Here is a 17,153-nt window from a genome sequence, read left to right on the forward strand (position 1 = left end):
ACACAGATTGCAGCATACTAGAGGACTGGTGTTCTTGATTGCTGAAATCAGATCATTGACGTAAGAAATAAAACAAGGCCAAGAACAGATCCCTGGGTGACGCCATATTCTACTTCAGAAGGGCTCCGGGAAAGCGGATTATTTGAAATAAGTCTATCGGAAAGATATGATTCAAACCAAGAGAAAGCATTTGATTTTTTACCAATATGCGATAGTTTCCAAAGAAGAATCTGATGAGTCAAAGAATCAAAGGCTTCACGAACATCCAAAAATAAAGCTGCCAGGATAAGACCAAAATCTATTGCCGAATGAATGAAATTCAAGAGAGATGCGCAAGCATACTCTGTAGAGTGATTTACACTAACTCTGTAGAGTTAGGTTTGTCAAACTCGCTTCTTAGTTCCTGGAAACGAAACAGTATTATATACAATTTTATTATTAATTTGAATATATATCATATTAATATATAATATTAATTAGAAAGTTATATATGTAACCCAATAAAGAGGATAGAAGTTTTATAAAAATGAGGTTGGATTTGTTATACTCCTTTCTTCAGAAATAATTAGGAAATTGGTTTTTAAATAAACAAGCTGGAAGTCGTATATAAAGAAGACTGAATTTACCAAGCTTTCTTCTTATTTCCTGGAAAAGAAATAGGGAGCTGAGAATTGGGGGTATAAAATCTGTTGCTATATTTATCGAAATACTTCCTAATTCGTGGAAAGGGCTTGAAATTGGAAATAAGATTTTGAAGTAAACAAGGAAGCTAGCGACTGCATAAAAAGGAGGCTGATTTCGACAATCTTTAGTCTTAATTCATGTAAAGAATTAGGCTTATAAAAAGAGGAACGAAAGTTTGCCATATAATAATTAGCGACGATAAGGTGCCAAAACCAATACTGAAATCTATCCAATTTCTAATGGATCATAATTAGATCAAGATGGAACAACATACCAGTATAGTCCAAGGTACTATTTCTGAGACTTTACGTTCCTTCCGGTTTTTCTGGTAGGTATTCTATTCTACAGGTCATTACACCTTTGCCAAGAGGAACGAGTATAACTTGATTGGTGGTTAGGATTTGAATAAAAGGAATAGTTTTCTTTACAATTCATATTAGTAAGAGAATTGAATTCAAAGAGTTTTTGTTTAGCATTTGCAAAAAAGGGGTAACAATGAAGTCCATAGCACTTTGCAGAAACCCGTGAATGTAGGACTGAAGGTCCAATTACTAATCAAGTTAGTGTGACCGCCATTTTTGATCTGGTTAAGTGGGTATAATCTGGTTTGGTTTGTTATTGCGAGAGGATTACTCAATTTACATCTTAGTGTTAACTGAGCAATGACCAAAGGAACATTTGAAGGTGGAGAAAAAAAGGGGTAATTAGCATTGGATAATTTTAAAAAGAAATGACCGAAAAGTGTTTTGGTTTGCACAGTGTTGTCAATTTTAAATAGTTTAGAAATAAAAAAAATTAACAAGAAATGGCTGAAAAGTGTTTTGAGGGAGTTGAGTTGCACGAGGGTTCAGTTACATGCGGATTCAGTTACACGGGGATTAGTTAAGTGGGGTCGAGTAGCACGGAGGTTCAGTTGTACAGGGTTTCGGTTATACAGGGGGTCTGTTCCATGGGGGGTTCAGTTGTACGGGGTTTCGGTTATACAGGGGTTCAGTTACATGGGGGGTTCAGTTATTTTTTCTAATTTTGCGTGTTTTCGCAAGAAAATAACTGGTCTTTTAGCAAACTTAGCCATAGCTACCTGAAACTCTGCATAAATAGAGACATATGAAAGTATAGAGACATTGCTAGAAAGTATTCAATACCTTAATTGAAAAGTAACGATAGAATGACATTGTGACTTGACCTAGCTTTACCTCGCCGATGTGGTCTGTATAATACATAAGTAACGTTTGAAATGTATTGTCAATTTAAAAAGAAATGGCTGAAAAGTGTTTTGAGGGGGACGGGCTGCATGGAAGGTTGAGTTGCACGAGGGTTCAGTTAAAGGGGATACAGTTGCACGGGGGTTTCGGTTATACAGGGGTTCAGTTACGAGGGGGATTCAGTTGCACGGGGGTTGAGTTAAATGGGAATTGAGTTCCACGAGAGTAGTGCTTTGTCGTAGTTTAGCCGTGAGGTCCCTTACCACAACCCCAAAGGGCTCCGATCCTCCCACCCCAACCCCGAAGGAGGAATTCAAATATTTTGTCTATGAAATAGAAGCTAACTCAATTTGCGAAAAGATATTCCATTTGAACAACACTGATCTGATTGAATTGTCGACGACACTGAGATTTAATCGCTGCTAAGCCTAGTGTTATTGCGAAAGGGGTTACTCAATTTACTTCTTAGTGTTAAATGACAGATTTCCAAATACAATCATTTTGAAAAGCAGACCAAAAAATTGGTTTGTCCCCTCATTTCTGTAGGGCAGGAGATAACTTAATTGACTTAGACAATGAATGATATTAATTAGTGATTGATTGTATCAGTGGAGAAAAAAAGGATTAAACTGATTAACAGTTAAGGTAACCCCAAAGGAACTGTTAACTGAGATAATTTGTTATAAATTTGAAAAATACCTAACGACGAATCGGAAACGTTTGATTAACATTTGCAAAAAAAGGAGTAATGGGATTTGCGAATTGGAGGAGATGGGGTTGTTATGCACTGTATAATACACAAGTGATGTTTTGGAGAGTTAGGGGTCGTGTGTGTCTCTTTGGGCTATGTGTGTCTCTTTGGGAGCGTTTGAATATTTTGATTACTAAAGTATTATATTTTCATCATGTTTTAGGATATTCGATTAGGATTAACTTAACTTCATTCCTTGAGTGTTGTCGGGGGTAACACGTAAGTACCAAATTTTGAGTTCACTGCAGGGGATTTTCCACAAGGAGAATTTTCCATGGGGAGGGAATTTTCCAGGAGGTGAATTGCTACAAGTTTCACGGGAAATCATCCGTACATAGGTTTTTTTCAAATTTTTAAAGAAAATTTGCAAATGAAAAGAGGATTTTTGCACCAAACTTATGTTAATTTCTGCTCGTTTTGGGTTTTGATTCGATTATTTCCTACATTCTTTACAGTCTCATGAAATGTAATTAAACAAATATAAAAGATTTTTCAACTAAAGTAAGGAGCAAGTTTAAAACTCATAACAGATTTTCTTTAAAAATTTGGAAAAAAGCCAACTTCACAATAAAGAGTAAGGAGTTAAGGATGAGACAGACTTTTGATCTTTTACATAATTAAATACATAAAAACGGGGGGGGGGGGTTCAGTTACACGGGGATTCAGTTACAATGGAACCCACACAAAAAACAATGGGGGCACACACAAACGCCAAATTAGCCCAGTGGCCTACGAGAAATCCTAGGTTGCATGGGGGGTTGACTTGCACGAGGGTTCAGTTAAAGGGGGTACAGTTACAAAGGGGTTTAGTTAAATTGGGTTGAGTTGCACGAGGGTTCAGTAGCACGAGACTTCAGTAGCACGGGGGAGGTTCAGTTGGACAGGGTTTTGGTTATACAGGGGTTCAGTTACATGGAGGGTATAGTGACATTTTAAAAGATGATTTAAAAGATGATTTTAGAAGAGGATTTGAAGGTGAAACTCTGTGGTCATTATAATAAACAAGTTCCATTTGAACAGTGTTTTGAGGTCTCCTACTCCAACCCCAAAGGGTTCCGGTCCTCCTACCCCAACCCTGAAGGAAGCCAGCGGTCCTCAAAGGTCCCCCAAGCTCCCAAAGGACCACCCAGCCCTCAAGGGCCCCCTCAGACCCTCAAAGGCCCTCCCCGGGCCCCCGTCTTTCGTAGATGAATGTTGTCTGAAACTTATGTTTCGGGGTGTAGGGGTTGCTATTTTCGACTTTTCGGAGTTGGATTTCTTAGTCTTTCATAGGTATGTGTTGTCTGAAACCTATGATTTGGGGTGGATGGTTTGCTATTTTTGACTTTTCTGAGCTGGATTTCTTACCCCTTTCATAGGTGTGTGTTGTCGGAAAATTATGATTTGGGATGTGTAGTTTGCAAGTTGGACTTTTCAGAGTTAGATTTCTTAGTCTTTCGTTGGTGTGTGTTGTCTGAAATCTATGATTTGGGATGTGTGGGTTACTATTTTTTTACTTTTCTGAACTTTATCCTAATTGCGTAGCTACTAAAGGAAATTTTTGTTGTATCTATTGGTATCAATATTCTGTTTTTTAGAGTTCAAGTTACTATTGAGCCTTACGTGCCTGAAATCATGAATTAGAATATTTAATTAGCTGTTTGGGTTTTCAGACGTTTTTGACCATAAACTCTAGTTTCCTCTAAGAAAATTATGGAAAATACAATTCTCTCGTTCAAATGTGAAACGTAGGTAAATTCTCTGGTTCAAATGTGAAACTTAAGTTCATTTTCGGATATACATAATGATTAAGACTAATGATTATAATCCACTATCTTTTTTTTTTCATAAAAAAAATTAATTTTTTTTTAAACTTAGAAATTTTTCAACTTTATTTTTTTTTTGTACTTATACTAAAATTAAAAAATATTATTAAGGCTCTAACAATTGTAATCGATGAATGGTCAGAGACGCGAGGTGGCTTTCTCACTGGTATTCTATGTCCGGATATCGACACTACCTAGTCTATTGCATGTATTAAATCAGTATTTTTTACGCAGTAGAACAATAAACACATAAGTCATATCTTTTAAAAAAGTGAAGATGGAGCATTTTAATAAAGTGTGTTCACACGTCAATGTTATTGTAGCATTGAATGCTGACAAGGAGAAGTATTTAAACTATGAAACAAGTAAAAATGGTAGCACTATTGGAAATGTATGTGTGCATTGTCATGACAGTAAGAAATTTAATTTCTTTGGAGTACCAAAAAAATTCAACTCTTCTTATGGTGGATATGCAAGAGTGAGATATCCAGATATGATAGCACTCAAAGAAAATGCTAACATAAAAATAATAGTTGATGAAGAGGGACATCTTCTTCCCAGTGCTTGTGGTAAGATTCTACCTCTTGTTACACCCCATCGTCAACTTTTGGGTATTACCATTCAACGGAAGATCAAAAGAAGACATGCATACTCTTCTACTAATATGATTAAATAGGTCGTGTTGAATTATCAAAGATTGTGAAATTGTAATATTATAGTCGGGAGTGACGTCTAAAGTTCCGGAACCATAAAAAGGGCCGTTGCCGGATGTACCAACGAGTCCATGTAATAGGTCTATATGACCATCAAAGCACAAGTGAAATCCCCAGCCATTAAATAAACAATTCATTAGACATATATTAGCAAAGATGAAATGCATATTGAACATGTGAATGACCCCCCATTAGAAATGTGTTCACATGCTAGTGTTATTGTAGCATTGAATGCTGACAAGGAGAAGTATTTGAACTATGAAACAAGTACAAGTGGTAGCACTATCGGAAACGTATGCGTGCGTTGTCATGACACTATGGAATTAAATTTCTTTGGAGCACCAAAAAATTCAATTATACAAACGGTGGATATGGGAAAGTATCATTTCCAGAGATGTTAGTACTCAAAGAGAATGCCAACATAAAAATAATAGTTGATGAAGAGGGGTATCTTCATGCTAGTGCTATAGGTAACATGCTACCTATTGATAGAACCTTTCGTCGGCTTTTAGGTATTAGCATTCAAATGAAAGCAAAGAGGAAAAGAAAGGCCTACTCTGCTACTAATATCATAAACCATATCTTGTCTTCGTACCTAAACTGTTACCTGTGTAAAAATAATGTTATAATAGACAGTGAAATTGCCAGAAAAATAAAAAGGGTATTGTCAGAAAATATCACTATGGAATATAAAGATGAAACGATGAAAAACAAAGCACCAGCAAACGTTACTGGCATTGATCAAACAGTCAATGAATCAAATAATACCAAAGACGAATAGCATATTGAGCCTGTTCATGAGACACCAGTAAAAATTGTGTACGATTCAAAATGGAATAATGATTATTCTACTGATTACGAACTAAGAGAAGACAATAACTACAATATCAAGAGAGAACATGGTGAACTATTTTATGGAACAGATTCAAAATGTCCAAAGTTAATCATTGAAATTAATAATGTATCATAATATATTTTTGTATTAATATTCTACATAACATTATTTCATTAAAAATATTACATTGTTATGTGTTCATTATTTTTTAGAGTAAGCTAGTATATCAAGCGTTTAGAATGTCTATTAAAACATCGACGATGTAAGAAAAGGAATTTGCGTACATCTATTGTCAAAATCTAGGTATTAGAATGAAAAATTGTAGGTAAGTAAGTAAGTAAGTAATTAAGGAAGTAAGTAAGTAATTAAGTAAGTAACAAACTCTTTCTTGAATTCACCTCATAGATACACAATGCACAAATGACATTTAGGAAATTATGGAAAAATTGTTAGCAAGTAACAAATTCTTTCATGAAGTCACTTCGTGGATACACAATGCAGAAATTTCATTAAAGAAATTATGAAAAAATTGTAAGTAAGTAGCAAATTCTTTCTTGAATTCACCTGCTGGATAAACAAAAAAGACATTTCGTTCAAGAAATTATGACAAAATTCCAAGTAAGTAACAAACTCATTATTGTTTTCACGACTTAGATACACGATGTAGAAATTTAATTCAAGAAATTATGAAAAAATTCTCAGTAAGTAACAATTTCTTTCTTGAAGTCAACTCTTGGATACACAATACGTGGCGCCACTCTAAGTGAACCTAGATCAACCCAACTTTTTGCATATATCTCTCTCACTATGAATCTGTTTGTGTGTCGTGTCTGTGTGTGTCTCGTCTCTATGTGTGTGTCATCACAGAGACGACACAGAGACGATACAGAGACGTCACTTTTTTGCTTGCAATGTGTAGGAACCAGTGGGGAATCCCCGCTCGTTTGGAAAGGTGCCAAGGAAAGGCAAGCGAATAGCATGTAGTTTCAAATCGTGTTTAATCACGTGTAGAGGTCCCATAGAATGAAATTTCTGTATTGTGCATGTAAACGGTGAATTCAAGAATGAGTTTTTTTTACTTACATAGAATTTTCTCATAACTTCTTGAATGAAATGTCTTTTTCTGTATCCAAGAGGTGAAAATCAATAAAGAGTTTGTTACTTACTTTCCCTTTTTTTTAGTTTCTTGAATTAGATTTCTACATCGTGTATCTAAGTCGTGAAAACAATAAAGCGTTGTGTATCCATGAGGTAACTTCAAGAAATGATTTGTTACTTATTTAGAATTTTGACAAAATTTCTTGAATGAAATGAATTTTTTTGTTTATCAAAGAAGTAAATTCATAAAAGAATTTGCTACTTACTTACAATTTTTGATAATTTCTTAAATGAAGTTTCTGCATTGTGTATCCAAGAGGTGACTTCAGGAAAGAGTTTGTTACTCGCTTACAATTTTTCATAATTTACTGAATGAAATTTCCGTATTGTGTATCCAAGAGTTGACTTCAAGAAAGAAATTGTTACTTACTGAGAATTTTTTCATAGTTTCTTGAATTAAATTTCTACATCGTGTATCTAAGTCGTGAAAACAATGATGTGTTTGTTACTTACTTGGAATTTTGTCATAATTTCTTGAACGAAATGTCTTTTTTGTTTATCCAGTAGGTGAATTCAAGAAAGAATTTGCTACTTACTTACAATTTTTTCATAATTTCTTTAATGAAATTTCTGCATTGTGTATCCACGAAGTGACTTCATGAAAGAATTTGTTACTTACTTACAATTTTTTTTGATAATTTCTTAAATGAAGTTTCTGCATTGTGTATCCAAGAGGTGACTTCAGGAAAGAGTTTGTTACTTACTTACTTACTTCCTTACTTACTTGCTTGCTTACTTACATACCTACAATTTTTCATTCTGATACCTAGATTTTGACAATAGATGTACGCAAATTCCTTTTCTTACATCGTCGATGTTTTAATAGACATTCTAAACGCTTGATATACTAGCTTACTCTAAAAAATAATGAACACATAACAATGTAATATTTTTAATGAAATAATGTTATGTAGAATATTAATACAAAAATATATTATGATACATTATTAATATCAATGATTAACTTTGGACATTTTGAATCTCTTCCATAAAATAGTTCACCATGTTCTCTCTTGATATTGTAGTTATTGTCTTCTCTTAGTTCGTAATCAGTAGAATAATCATTATTCCATTTTGAATCGTACACAATTTTTACTGGTGTCTCATGAACAGGCTCAATATGCTTTTCGTCTTTGGTATTATTTGATTCATTGACTGTTTGATCAATGTCAGTAACGTTTGCTGGTGCTTTGTTTCTCATCGTTTCAACTTTATATTCCATAGTGATATTTTCTAACAAGGCTCCTTTTATTTTCTGGCAATTTCACTGCCTATTATTACATTTTTGTTACGCATGTAAGAGTTTCAGTATGTAGACAAAATATGGTTTACGATATTAGTAGAAGAGTAGGCCTTTCTTTTCCTCTTTTCTTTCATTTGAATGCTAATACCTAAAAGCCGACAAAAGGTTCTATCAATAGGAAGCATGTTACCTATAGCACTAGCATGAAGATACCCCTCTTCATCAACTATTATGTTTATGTTGGCATTTTCTTTGAGTACTAACATCTCTGGAAATGATACTTTCCCATATCCACCATTTTTATAATTGAATTTTTTTGGTACTCCAAATAAATTTAATTCCATAGTGTCATGACAACGCACGCATACGTTTCCGATAGTGCTACCACTTGTACTTGTTTCATAGTTCAAATACTTTTCCTTGTCAGCATTCAATGCTACAATAACACTAGCATGTGAACACATTTCTAATGGGGGGTCATCCACATGTTCAATATGCACTTCATCTTTGCTATTATTTGGTTCATTAATTGTTTGATTAATGGTAGTGACGTTTGCTGGCACTTTGTTTTTCATCGATTCATCTTTATATTCCTTAGTGATATTTTCTGCCAATGCCTTTTTTATTTTTCCGGCAATTTCACTGTCTATTACAACATTATTTCTATAAAGGTAACAGTTTCGGCACGTCGACAAGATATGGTTTATGATATTAGTAGAAGAGTATGCATGTCTTTCATTTGATCTTCCGATGAATGCTAATACCCGAAAGTTGACGATGGGGTGTAACAAGAGGTAGAATGTTACCACAAGCACTGGCAAGAAGATGTCCCTCTTCATCAACTATTATTTTTATGTTGGCATTTTCTTTGAGTGCTATCATATCTGGATATCTCACTCTTGCATATCCACCATAAGGAGAGTTGAATTTTTTTGGTACTCCAAAGAAATTAAATTTTTTACTGTCATGACAATGCACACATACATTTCCAATAGTGCTACCATTTTTACTTGTTTCATAGTTTAAATACTTCTCCTTGTCAGCATTCAATGCTACAACAACATTGACGTGTGAACACACTTTACTAAAATGCTCCATTTTCACTTTTTTAAAAGATATGACTTATGTGTTTATTGTTCTACTGCGTAAAAAATACTGATTTAATACATGCAATAGACTAGGTAGTGTCGATATCCGGAAATAGAATGCCAGTGAGAAAGCCACATTGTGTCTCTGACCAATCACAGAGTACAATTGTTTGAGCTGTAATACTATTTTGTAATTTTAAGATACGTACAAAAAAAAAAAATTTTAAAAGTTTATAATTTTAAAAAAAATAATTTGCTTTTATGAAAAAAAAAATATTGAATTATAAAAATAAGTCATCATTATTATGAGTATCCAAAACTGTACTTAAGTTTCACATTTGAACCAGAGAATTGACCTAAGTTTCACATTTGAACGAGAGAATTGTATTTTCCATAATTTTCTTAAAGGAAACTATAGTTTATGGTCAAAAACGTCTGAAAACCCAAACAGCTAATTAAATATTCTAATTCATGATTTCAGGCACGTAAGGCTAAATAGTAACTTGAACTCTAAAAACAGAATATTGATACCAATAGATACAACAAAAATGTTCCTTTAGTAGCTACGCAATTAGGATAAAGTTCAGAAAAGTAAAAAAATAGTAACCCACACATCCCAAATCATAGATTTCAGACAACACACACCAACGAAAGACTAAGAAATCTAACTCTGAAAAGTCCAACTTGCAAACTACACATCCCAAATCATAATTTTCCGACAACACACACCTATGAAAGGGGTAAGAAATCCAGCTCAGAAAAGTCAAAAATAGCAAACCATCCACGCCAAATCATAGGTTTCAGACAACACATACCTATGAAAGACTAAGAAATCCAACTCCGAAAAGTCGAAAATAGCAACCCCTACACCCCGAAACATAAGTTTCAGACAACATTCATCTAAGAAAGACGGGGGCCCGGGGAGGGCCTTTGAGGGTCTGAGGGGGCCCTTGAGGGCTGGGTGGTCCTTTGGGAGCTTGGGGGACCTTTGAGGACCGCTGGCTTCCTTCAGGGTTGGGGTAGGAGGACCGGAACCCTTTGGGGTTGGAGTAGGAGACCTCACAACACTGTTCAAATGGAACTTGTGTATTATAATGACCACAGAGTTTCACCTTCAAATCCTCTTCTAAAATCATCTTTTAAATCATCTTTTAAAATGTCACTATATCCTCCATGTAACTGAACCCCTGTATAACCGAAACCCTGTGCAAATGATCCCCCCCCCCCGTGCTACTGAAGTCTCGTGCTACTGAACCCTCGTGCAACTCAACCCAATTTAACTAAACCCCTGTGTAACTTTACCCCCTTTAACTGAACCCTCGTGCAACTCAACCCCCCGTGCAACCCATGATTTCTCATAGGTCACTGGGCTAATTTGGGTTTTGTGTGTGCCCCCATTGTTTTTTGTGTGGGTTCCATTGTAACTGAATCCCCGTGTAACTGAACCCCCTCCCCCCCGTTTTTATTTATTTAATTATGTAAAAGATCAAAAGTCTGTCTCATCCTTAACTCCTTACTCTTTATTGTGAAGTTGGCTTTTTTCCAAATTTTTAAAGAAAATCTGTTATGAGTTTTAAACTTGATCCTTACTTTAGTCGAAAAATCTTTTATATTTGTTTAATTACATTTCATGAGACTGTAAAGAATGTAGGAAATAATCGAATCAAAACCCAAAACGAGCAGAAATTAACATAAGTTTGGTGCAAAAATCCTCTTTTCATTTGCAAATTTTCTTTAAAAATTTGAAAAAAACCTATGTACGGATGATTTCCCGTGAAACTTGTAGCAATTCACCTCCTGGAAAATTCCCTCCCCATGGAAAATTCTCCTTGTGGAAAATTCCCTGCAGTGAACTCAAAATTTGGTACTTACGTGTTACCCCCGACAACACTCAAGGAATGAAGTTAAGTTAATCCTAATCGAATATCCTAAAACATGATGAAAATATAATACTTTAGTAATCAAAATATTCAAACGCTCCCAAAGAGACACACATAGCCCAAAGAGACACACACGACCCCTAACTCTCCAAAACATCACTTGTGTATTACACAGTGCATAACCACCCCATCTCCTCCAAGTCGCAAATCCCATTACTCCTTTTTTTTTCAAATTTTAATCAAACGTTTCCGATTCGTCGTTAGGTATTTTTCAAATTTATAACAAATTACCTCAGTTAACAGCTCCTTTGGGGTTACCTTAACTGTTAATCAGTTTAATCCTTTTTTTCTCCACTGATACAATCAATCACTAATTAATATCATTCATTGTCTAAGTCAATTAAGTTATCTCCTACCCTACAGAAATGAGGGGACAAACCAATTTTTTTGTCTGCTTTTCAAAATGATTGTATTTGGAAATCTGTCATTTAACACTAAGAAGTAAATTGAGTATCCCCTTTCTCAATAACAATAGGCTTAGCAGCGATTAAATCTCAGTGTCGGTGACAATTCAATCAGATCAGAGTTGTTCAAATGGAATATCTTTTCGCAAATTGAGTTAGCTTCTATTTCATAGACAAAAAATTTGAATTCCTCCTTCGGGGTTGGGGTGGGGGGATCAGAGCCCTTTGGGGTTGTGGTAAGGGACCTCACGGCTAAACCACGACAAAGCACTACTCTCGTGGAACTCAATTCCCATTTAACTCAACCCCCATGCAACTGAATCCCCCTTGTAACTGAACCCCTGTATAACCGACACCCCCGTGCAACTGTATCCCCTTTAACTGAACCCAGGTGCAACTCAACCCTCCATGCAACCCATCCCCCTCAAAACACTTTTCAGCCATTTCTTTTTAAATTGACAATACATTTCAAACGTTACTTATGTATTATACAGACCACATCGGCGAGGTAAAGTTAGGTCAAGTCACAATGTCATTCTATCCTTACTTTTCAATTAAGGTATTGAATACTTTCTAGCAATGTCTCTATTTATGCAGAGTTTCAGGTAGCTATGGCTAAGTTTGCTAAAAGACCAGTTATTTTCTTGCGAAAACACGCAAAATCAGAAAAAATAACTGATCCCCCCATGTAACTGAAACCCGGTATAAACGAAACCCCCTACCACAGAACCCCCCATGTACCAGAACCCCAGTATAAACGAAAAACAGTAAAACAGAACCACCGAGCAACACCAACACAATTAACAAAAAACCCAGTAACAGAAACCGCATGTAACTGAACCCTCGTGCAACTCAACTCCCTCAAAACATTTTTCAGCCATTTATTGTTATTTTTTTTTATTTCTAAACTATTTAATATTGACAACACTTTGCAAAACAAAACACTTTTTGGTAATTTCTTGTTACAATTATCCAATCACTAATTACCCCCTTTTTTTTCTCCACCTTCAAATGTTCCTTTAGTCATTGCTCAGTTAGCACTAAGATGTAAATTGAATAATCCTCTCGCAATAACAAACCAAACCAGATTATACCCACTTAACCAGATCAAAAATGGCGGTCACACTAACTTGATTAGTAATTGGACTTTCAGTCCTACATTCACGGGTTTCTGCAAAGTGCTATGGACTTCATTGTTACCCCTTTTTTGCAAATGCTAAACAAAAAAAAAACCTGCTTTGAATTCAATTCTCTTACTAATATCAACTGTAAAGAAATCAATTCCTTTTATTCAAATCCCAATCACCAAACAAGTTATACTCATTCCTCTTGGCAAAGGTGTAATGACCTGTAGAATAGGACTACCAGAAAAACCGGAAGGAACGTAAAGGCCCAGAAATAGTACCTTGGACTATACTCATACCCCGCATTCCGCAAATTTACAGCCCAAATTTATTTCTAAAGTAAAGAAGAAACTAGCACAAAACCCGGTGTGTTCTCGAATTTTACACAGCGTAAACTTGAGTGAATTTACGCTCAAGTAATTGTAACTACTTGTAGTTACTAACAAAAGTAATTCTTTTGACGTATCTATTGGTATCAAAATTCCATTTTTTAGAGTTTCGGTTGCTATTGAGCCGGGTCGGTCCTTACTTACAGTTCGTTACCACGAACTTTTTGATATCATTCATTCTAGAATATCATTCATTCGTTCGGGTGAGGTAGATATCAGACAGCTTTACTAAAATACATCCTAAAACAATTTTTTTTTCTTTTCGTGGGTTTTTTCTAAAAAAGTCTTCTTTGATAGTATTAGTCGATATACGTAAATTAAATTGTGTATTTGTTTGTGTATAAACTGGAAAAACATCTAAACTGATTAAGAGTACAATTAAATCCTTGTTAGTAGGTTTTAATGCTGATTTCAAATATTTAAGTTTCATCAAGTTTAGTCTTGCCCATCAAACGTTACGCGCCTGAAAAAGTTTGCCTTAAGATAATTAGCGACGATAAGATGCCAAAACCGATACTGAAATCTAACCAATTTCTAATGGATCATAATTTTTCATATATATAATGGATAATAATTTGAAAATATATATACATGTTTTATTTGTTATAATGGCAGCGCACACACGATTTCAGGTATGTAAAAAAAATTTGCTGAAAATATTGAATAAGTTTAGAAGTCGAGTTGAGAAAGTGGACAACAAAAATAGGCCGTGAATAAAACCCAAAAAGAAGATATTTTGCATGATTAAATTACATCAAGTGCTGTGGCTCTGACTATTTTAAAAAAGCTCTTCTGATTCAGAATTTTTTGGAAGTTTACAAAAATAGAGAAATGTCAAAAGTGAGTTTCTATGAGCTAGTTTTTAGATGTTTCTTAATCTGCGAAGCAGTAATTTTTGGTCGATTTAAGTTTTAACTTCGCTTTATACTTCCGTCAGATTTTATTAAACTTGTTTTTCAATTTGTGAGAAAATCACAAATTTAATGCAACTTACGATATGTTAAATTTTTTTTAGAATTCTAGGAAAAGAAAGAATATGGCATAATTTTAAGAAAGAATAACATTAGATTTAAAGGGCAGAAAACATTGGAAGAATATAAAATATAAAATGCAAAAAAGGAAAAGGCATTAACTTACTTTTACAAGAAGCACAAAATTCTGCTTATCCTCAGGCCGGCTTCCATCTCTTCCACCAGGATACTCCCAGTCCAAATCTAATCCGTCAAATCCATATTTCCTAAATGAAGGAATTTCATATTAAATCCATTTTTCAAGTTAGTCAAATTTTGAAAGAAAAAAAAAATATACGTCTTACATTGCTTGACTAAAAAAAAATTTTTCAGTGAATATTTTGATGGTTTCTTGTCGCTCTCGCTTAGTGTCGAGATGGTGTACTTACATGCCAATTATATACAGATTCACCATCGTCGAAGCTCTTGCTTCTATTTACATCAAAAAGAGAAACAGTTTTTTCTGTTTTCGGATCTCAATTTTTTTTTTTTTTTTCAAATGAGAAAAGAACTGTTCGTTCCCCTGTCCTCTGAAAAACAGAGCAACTACAATTTCCAACTTCACAATAATATTACAAGATAATGATGTTTTTTCAGAATGAATGATATAGATGAAGGAACTATATTTTGTTCATATTCATTTTCAAATTCTGTTTGTCTTTGCCATTCCATTTTCTTCTGGGAGGAGATGCTAGATTTAATTTTTTTTTTTTTTTTTCAAACCACAGTACAATGTTTTACCGATGGAAAAATTCTGGAGTCTGTTTTTACTACTATAGATACGAGGTTTTATTTCAAGACACATCATAGCAAATGTAAAATGTCTGACTTCACTATTAACCTCACCATGTTGAAGTTGGGTCAAAGTATAAATATACATAAACAATAGCAAAAAGTCTTATACCAGTACTCTCCATCAAAGATTTTTGGTACATACCTCTCTTCTGCAATTGTTTATGTATTTAAAATTGCACCAGTACTCTCCATCAAAGATTTTTGGTACATACCACTCTAGACCTCTCTTCGTGACTCCGCCTACGCGCAAAGGCAATGACATATGTTTAGCGACTGAACACCTGTAGCAACCAGTGTTGCCAAAGCGGACCAAAAGATATATTCCTAAGTATCGGGACACAAGGATATGGACAAAAAATTTGGGACATATAAAGGACACATTTTGCAAATTTATGACATAAAACGAAACATTTTCCTACTGGATATATATTTTTGTAAAAAAAAGTCACTTTTTACCAAAGTAGTGCTAAAACTTCTTATCTCCTTATGTCAATCTTGAGATTTCAAGATTGACATATTAAAGACAAAATATGGATATAATTTGGCTAAAAATGGTACATTTTTGGATAACCAGGGGCCATATTCATGTTCCCTGATTCTGAAAGATTAATTTAAAACAATTTTCAAAAAAAAATATCTCAAAGAAAAGTAAAGATCTACATTGCACAAAAAAAATGAAAGAAATCTTCCAGTCAAATAATCTTCCAAACGTAAAACAACCGTAAATCACAATAAACAAATAATTGAATTCCAAAACGAACAGAACTTACAAAAAATAAACGAGTCAAATCAAAACGAGTAGAAATTACCACGCGTAGGGCTGAAAATCTTCAGGCCTTCTCAAGACCAGAACATAAATTGTACTTTAATGAAAAAAAAATAATGTAGATCGACAGCTTACTATGCATATACTAATATTTATTCCTTAAAGTCTCGGTATTTTTTTATTTTTAGAGTTAAAAATCTAGAACGCTTAATTCCCATTTCTCCTGGGAACTTTCCTTCCCCCCGTAGAACATCCCTCCCCGTTATACGTATAGAAAATACGTTATCCGTATAGAAAATACCCGCGTAGAACATCCCTCCCCTGGAAAATGTTTGTGCATTTCCCAGTAACCCTATACCTAACAATGGGCAAAATAACAACTTATTCTCCTTTCCCCAGAGGCTGTGCGAGGGGTTCTCATCCCCAACGGCATAGTTAATGGACCTGTTAACTACGCTAAACAAAATGGCTAGTTCAAAATTTTGATATGGTGTCTTTGGGGAATATAATAAACCAAAGATATGCTGTGCATACGGCTTATGATTGTTATTAGTATGGAGTAATTAATTATTGTTTAGGTATTTTTAATGTTGCTCTTTGTGTCTATTTAAAAAAGTATATTTTATTTTATTTTTTATTTGTTTACCCAGATTAACCCTAATTTCTACGAGGGCTTCCCTGAGACCCGACTCTAAATTGAAATTTAATTTTTGCACAGCAATGCTTCAAGAAAAATACATTATTTAGCGAGAGTAACTATTATCATAAAAACTAAACTATTGTCCCATCAATTTTAAGGGGGAACTTTCGACCTTTACAGTACCCCCTTTATTCAGAAAATTATCTAAGCTCGTAATTTCTGACATAGAATTTTAAAATGACTGAACTTTATAACTTACAAATCAGCATAAAAAGAAAACTGATTGGTGTATTAAATTATATCAAAACTACCTTTTTCACACTTTAAGCTACTATTATCCCGGGTTGCTCCTTAATTTCCCCAGTTGAACGTTTTATTTGTTCGTTTACTATCACTATTTGTTGGGGAGAGGAGAAATTCATTTACTATATGTTCCGTGGTATTCAAAAAGAGCAATTATTGCAAATTACAGCAGTAGTTATAAAAAAAGGAATTTAATTCCCTCGATAAGGGGTTCTGTCTTACCAATATCAACCAAATATAAATTTTCTAACTTGTTTTACAGAAGAATTGTCAAGTAAGTTGCCATTTAAGTCTATAGTC

The 17,153-nt window shown here is 34.3% G+C and overlaps 1 protein-coding gene across 1 annotated transcript in view; it reads right to left on the reverse strand.

Annotated features, from left to right (window-relative positions):
- LOC148945604 (putative chitinase 2) overlaps positions 1 to 17,153 on the reverse strand; it is a 103,382-nt gene that overhangs the window by 18,689 nt on the left and 67,540 nt on the right. Inside the window, exon 4 of the mRNA XM_089099187.1 lies at positions 14,477 to 14,576. Within this exon, the coding sequence (XP_088955313.1) occupies positions 14,477 to 14,576 (100 nt within the window). The remainder of the gene's footprint in view (positions 1 to 14,476; positions 14,577 to 17,153) is intronic.

Source organism: Artemia sp. Qi Xiang Cuo, chromosome 13 (assembly GCF_049724085.1).
Source record: "Artemia sp. Qi Xiang Cuo chromosome 13, ASM4972408v1, whole genome shotgun sequence".
Classification (NCBI taxonomy): Eukaryota; Metazoa; Arthropoda; class Branchiopoda; order Anostraca; family Artemiidae; genus Artemia; species Artemia sp. Qi Xiang Cuo.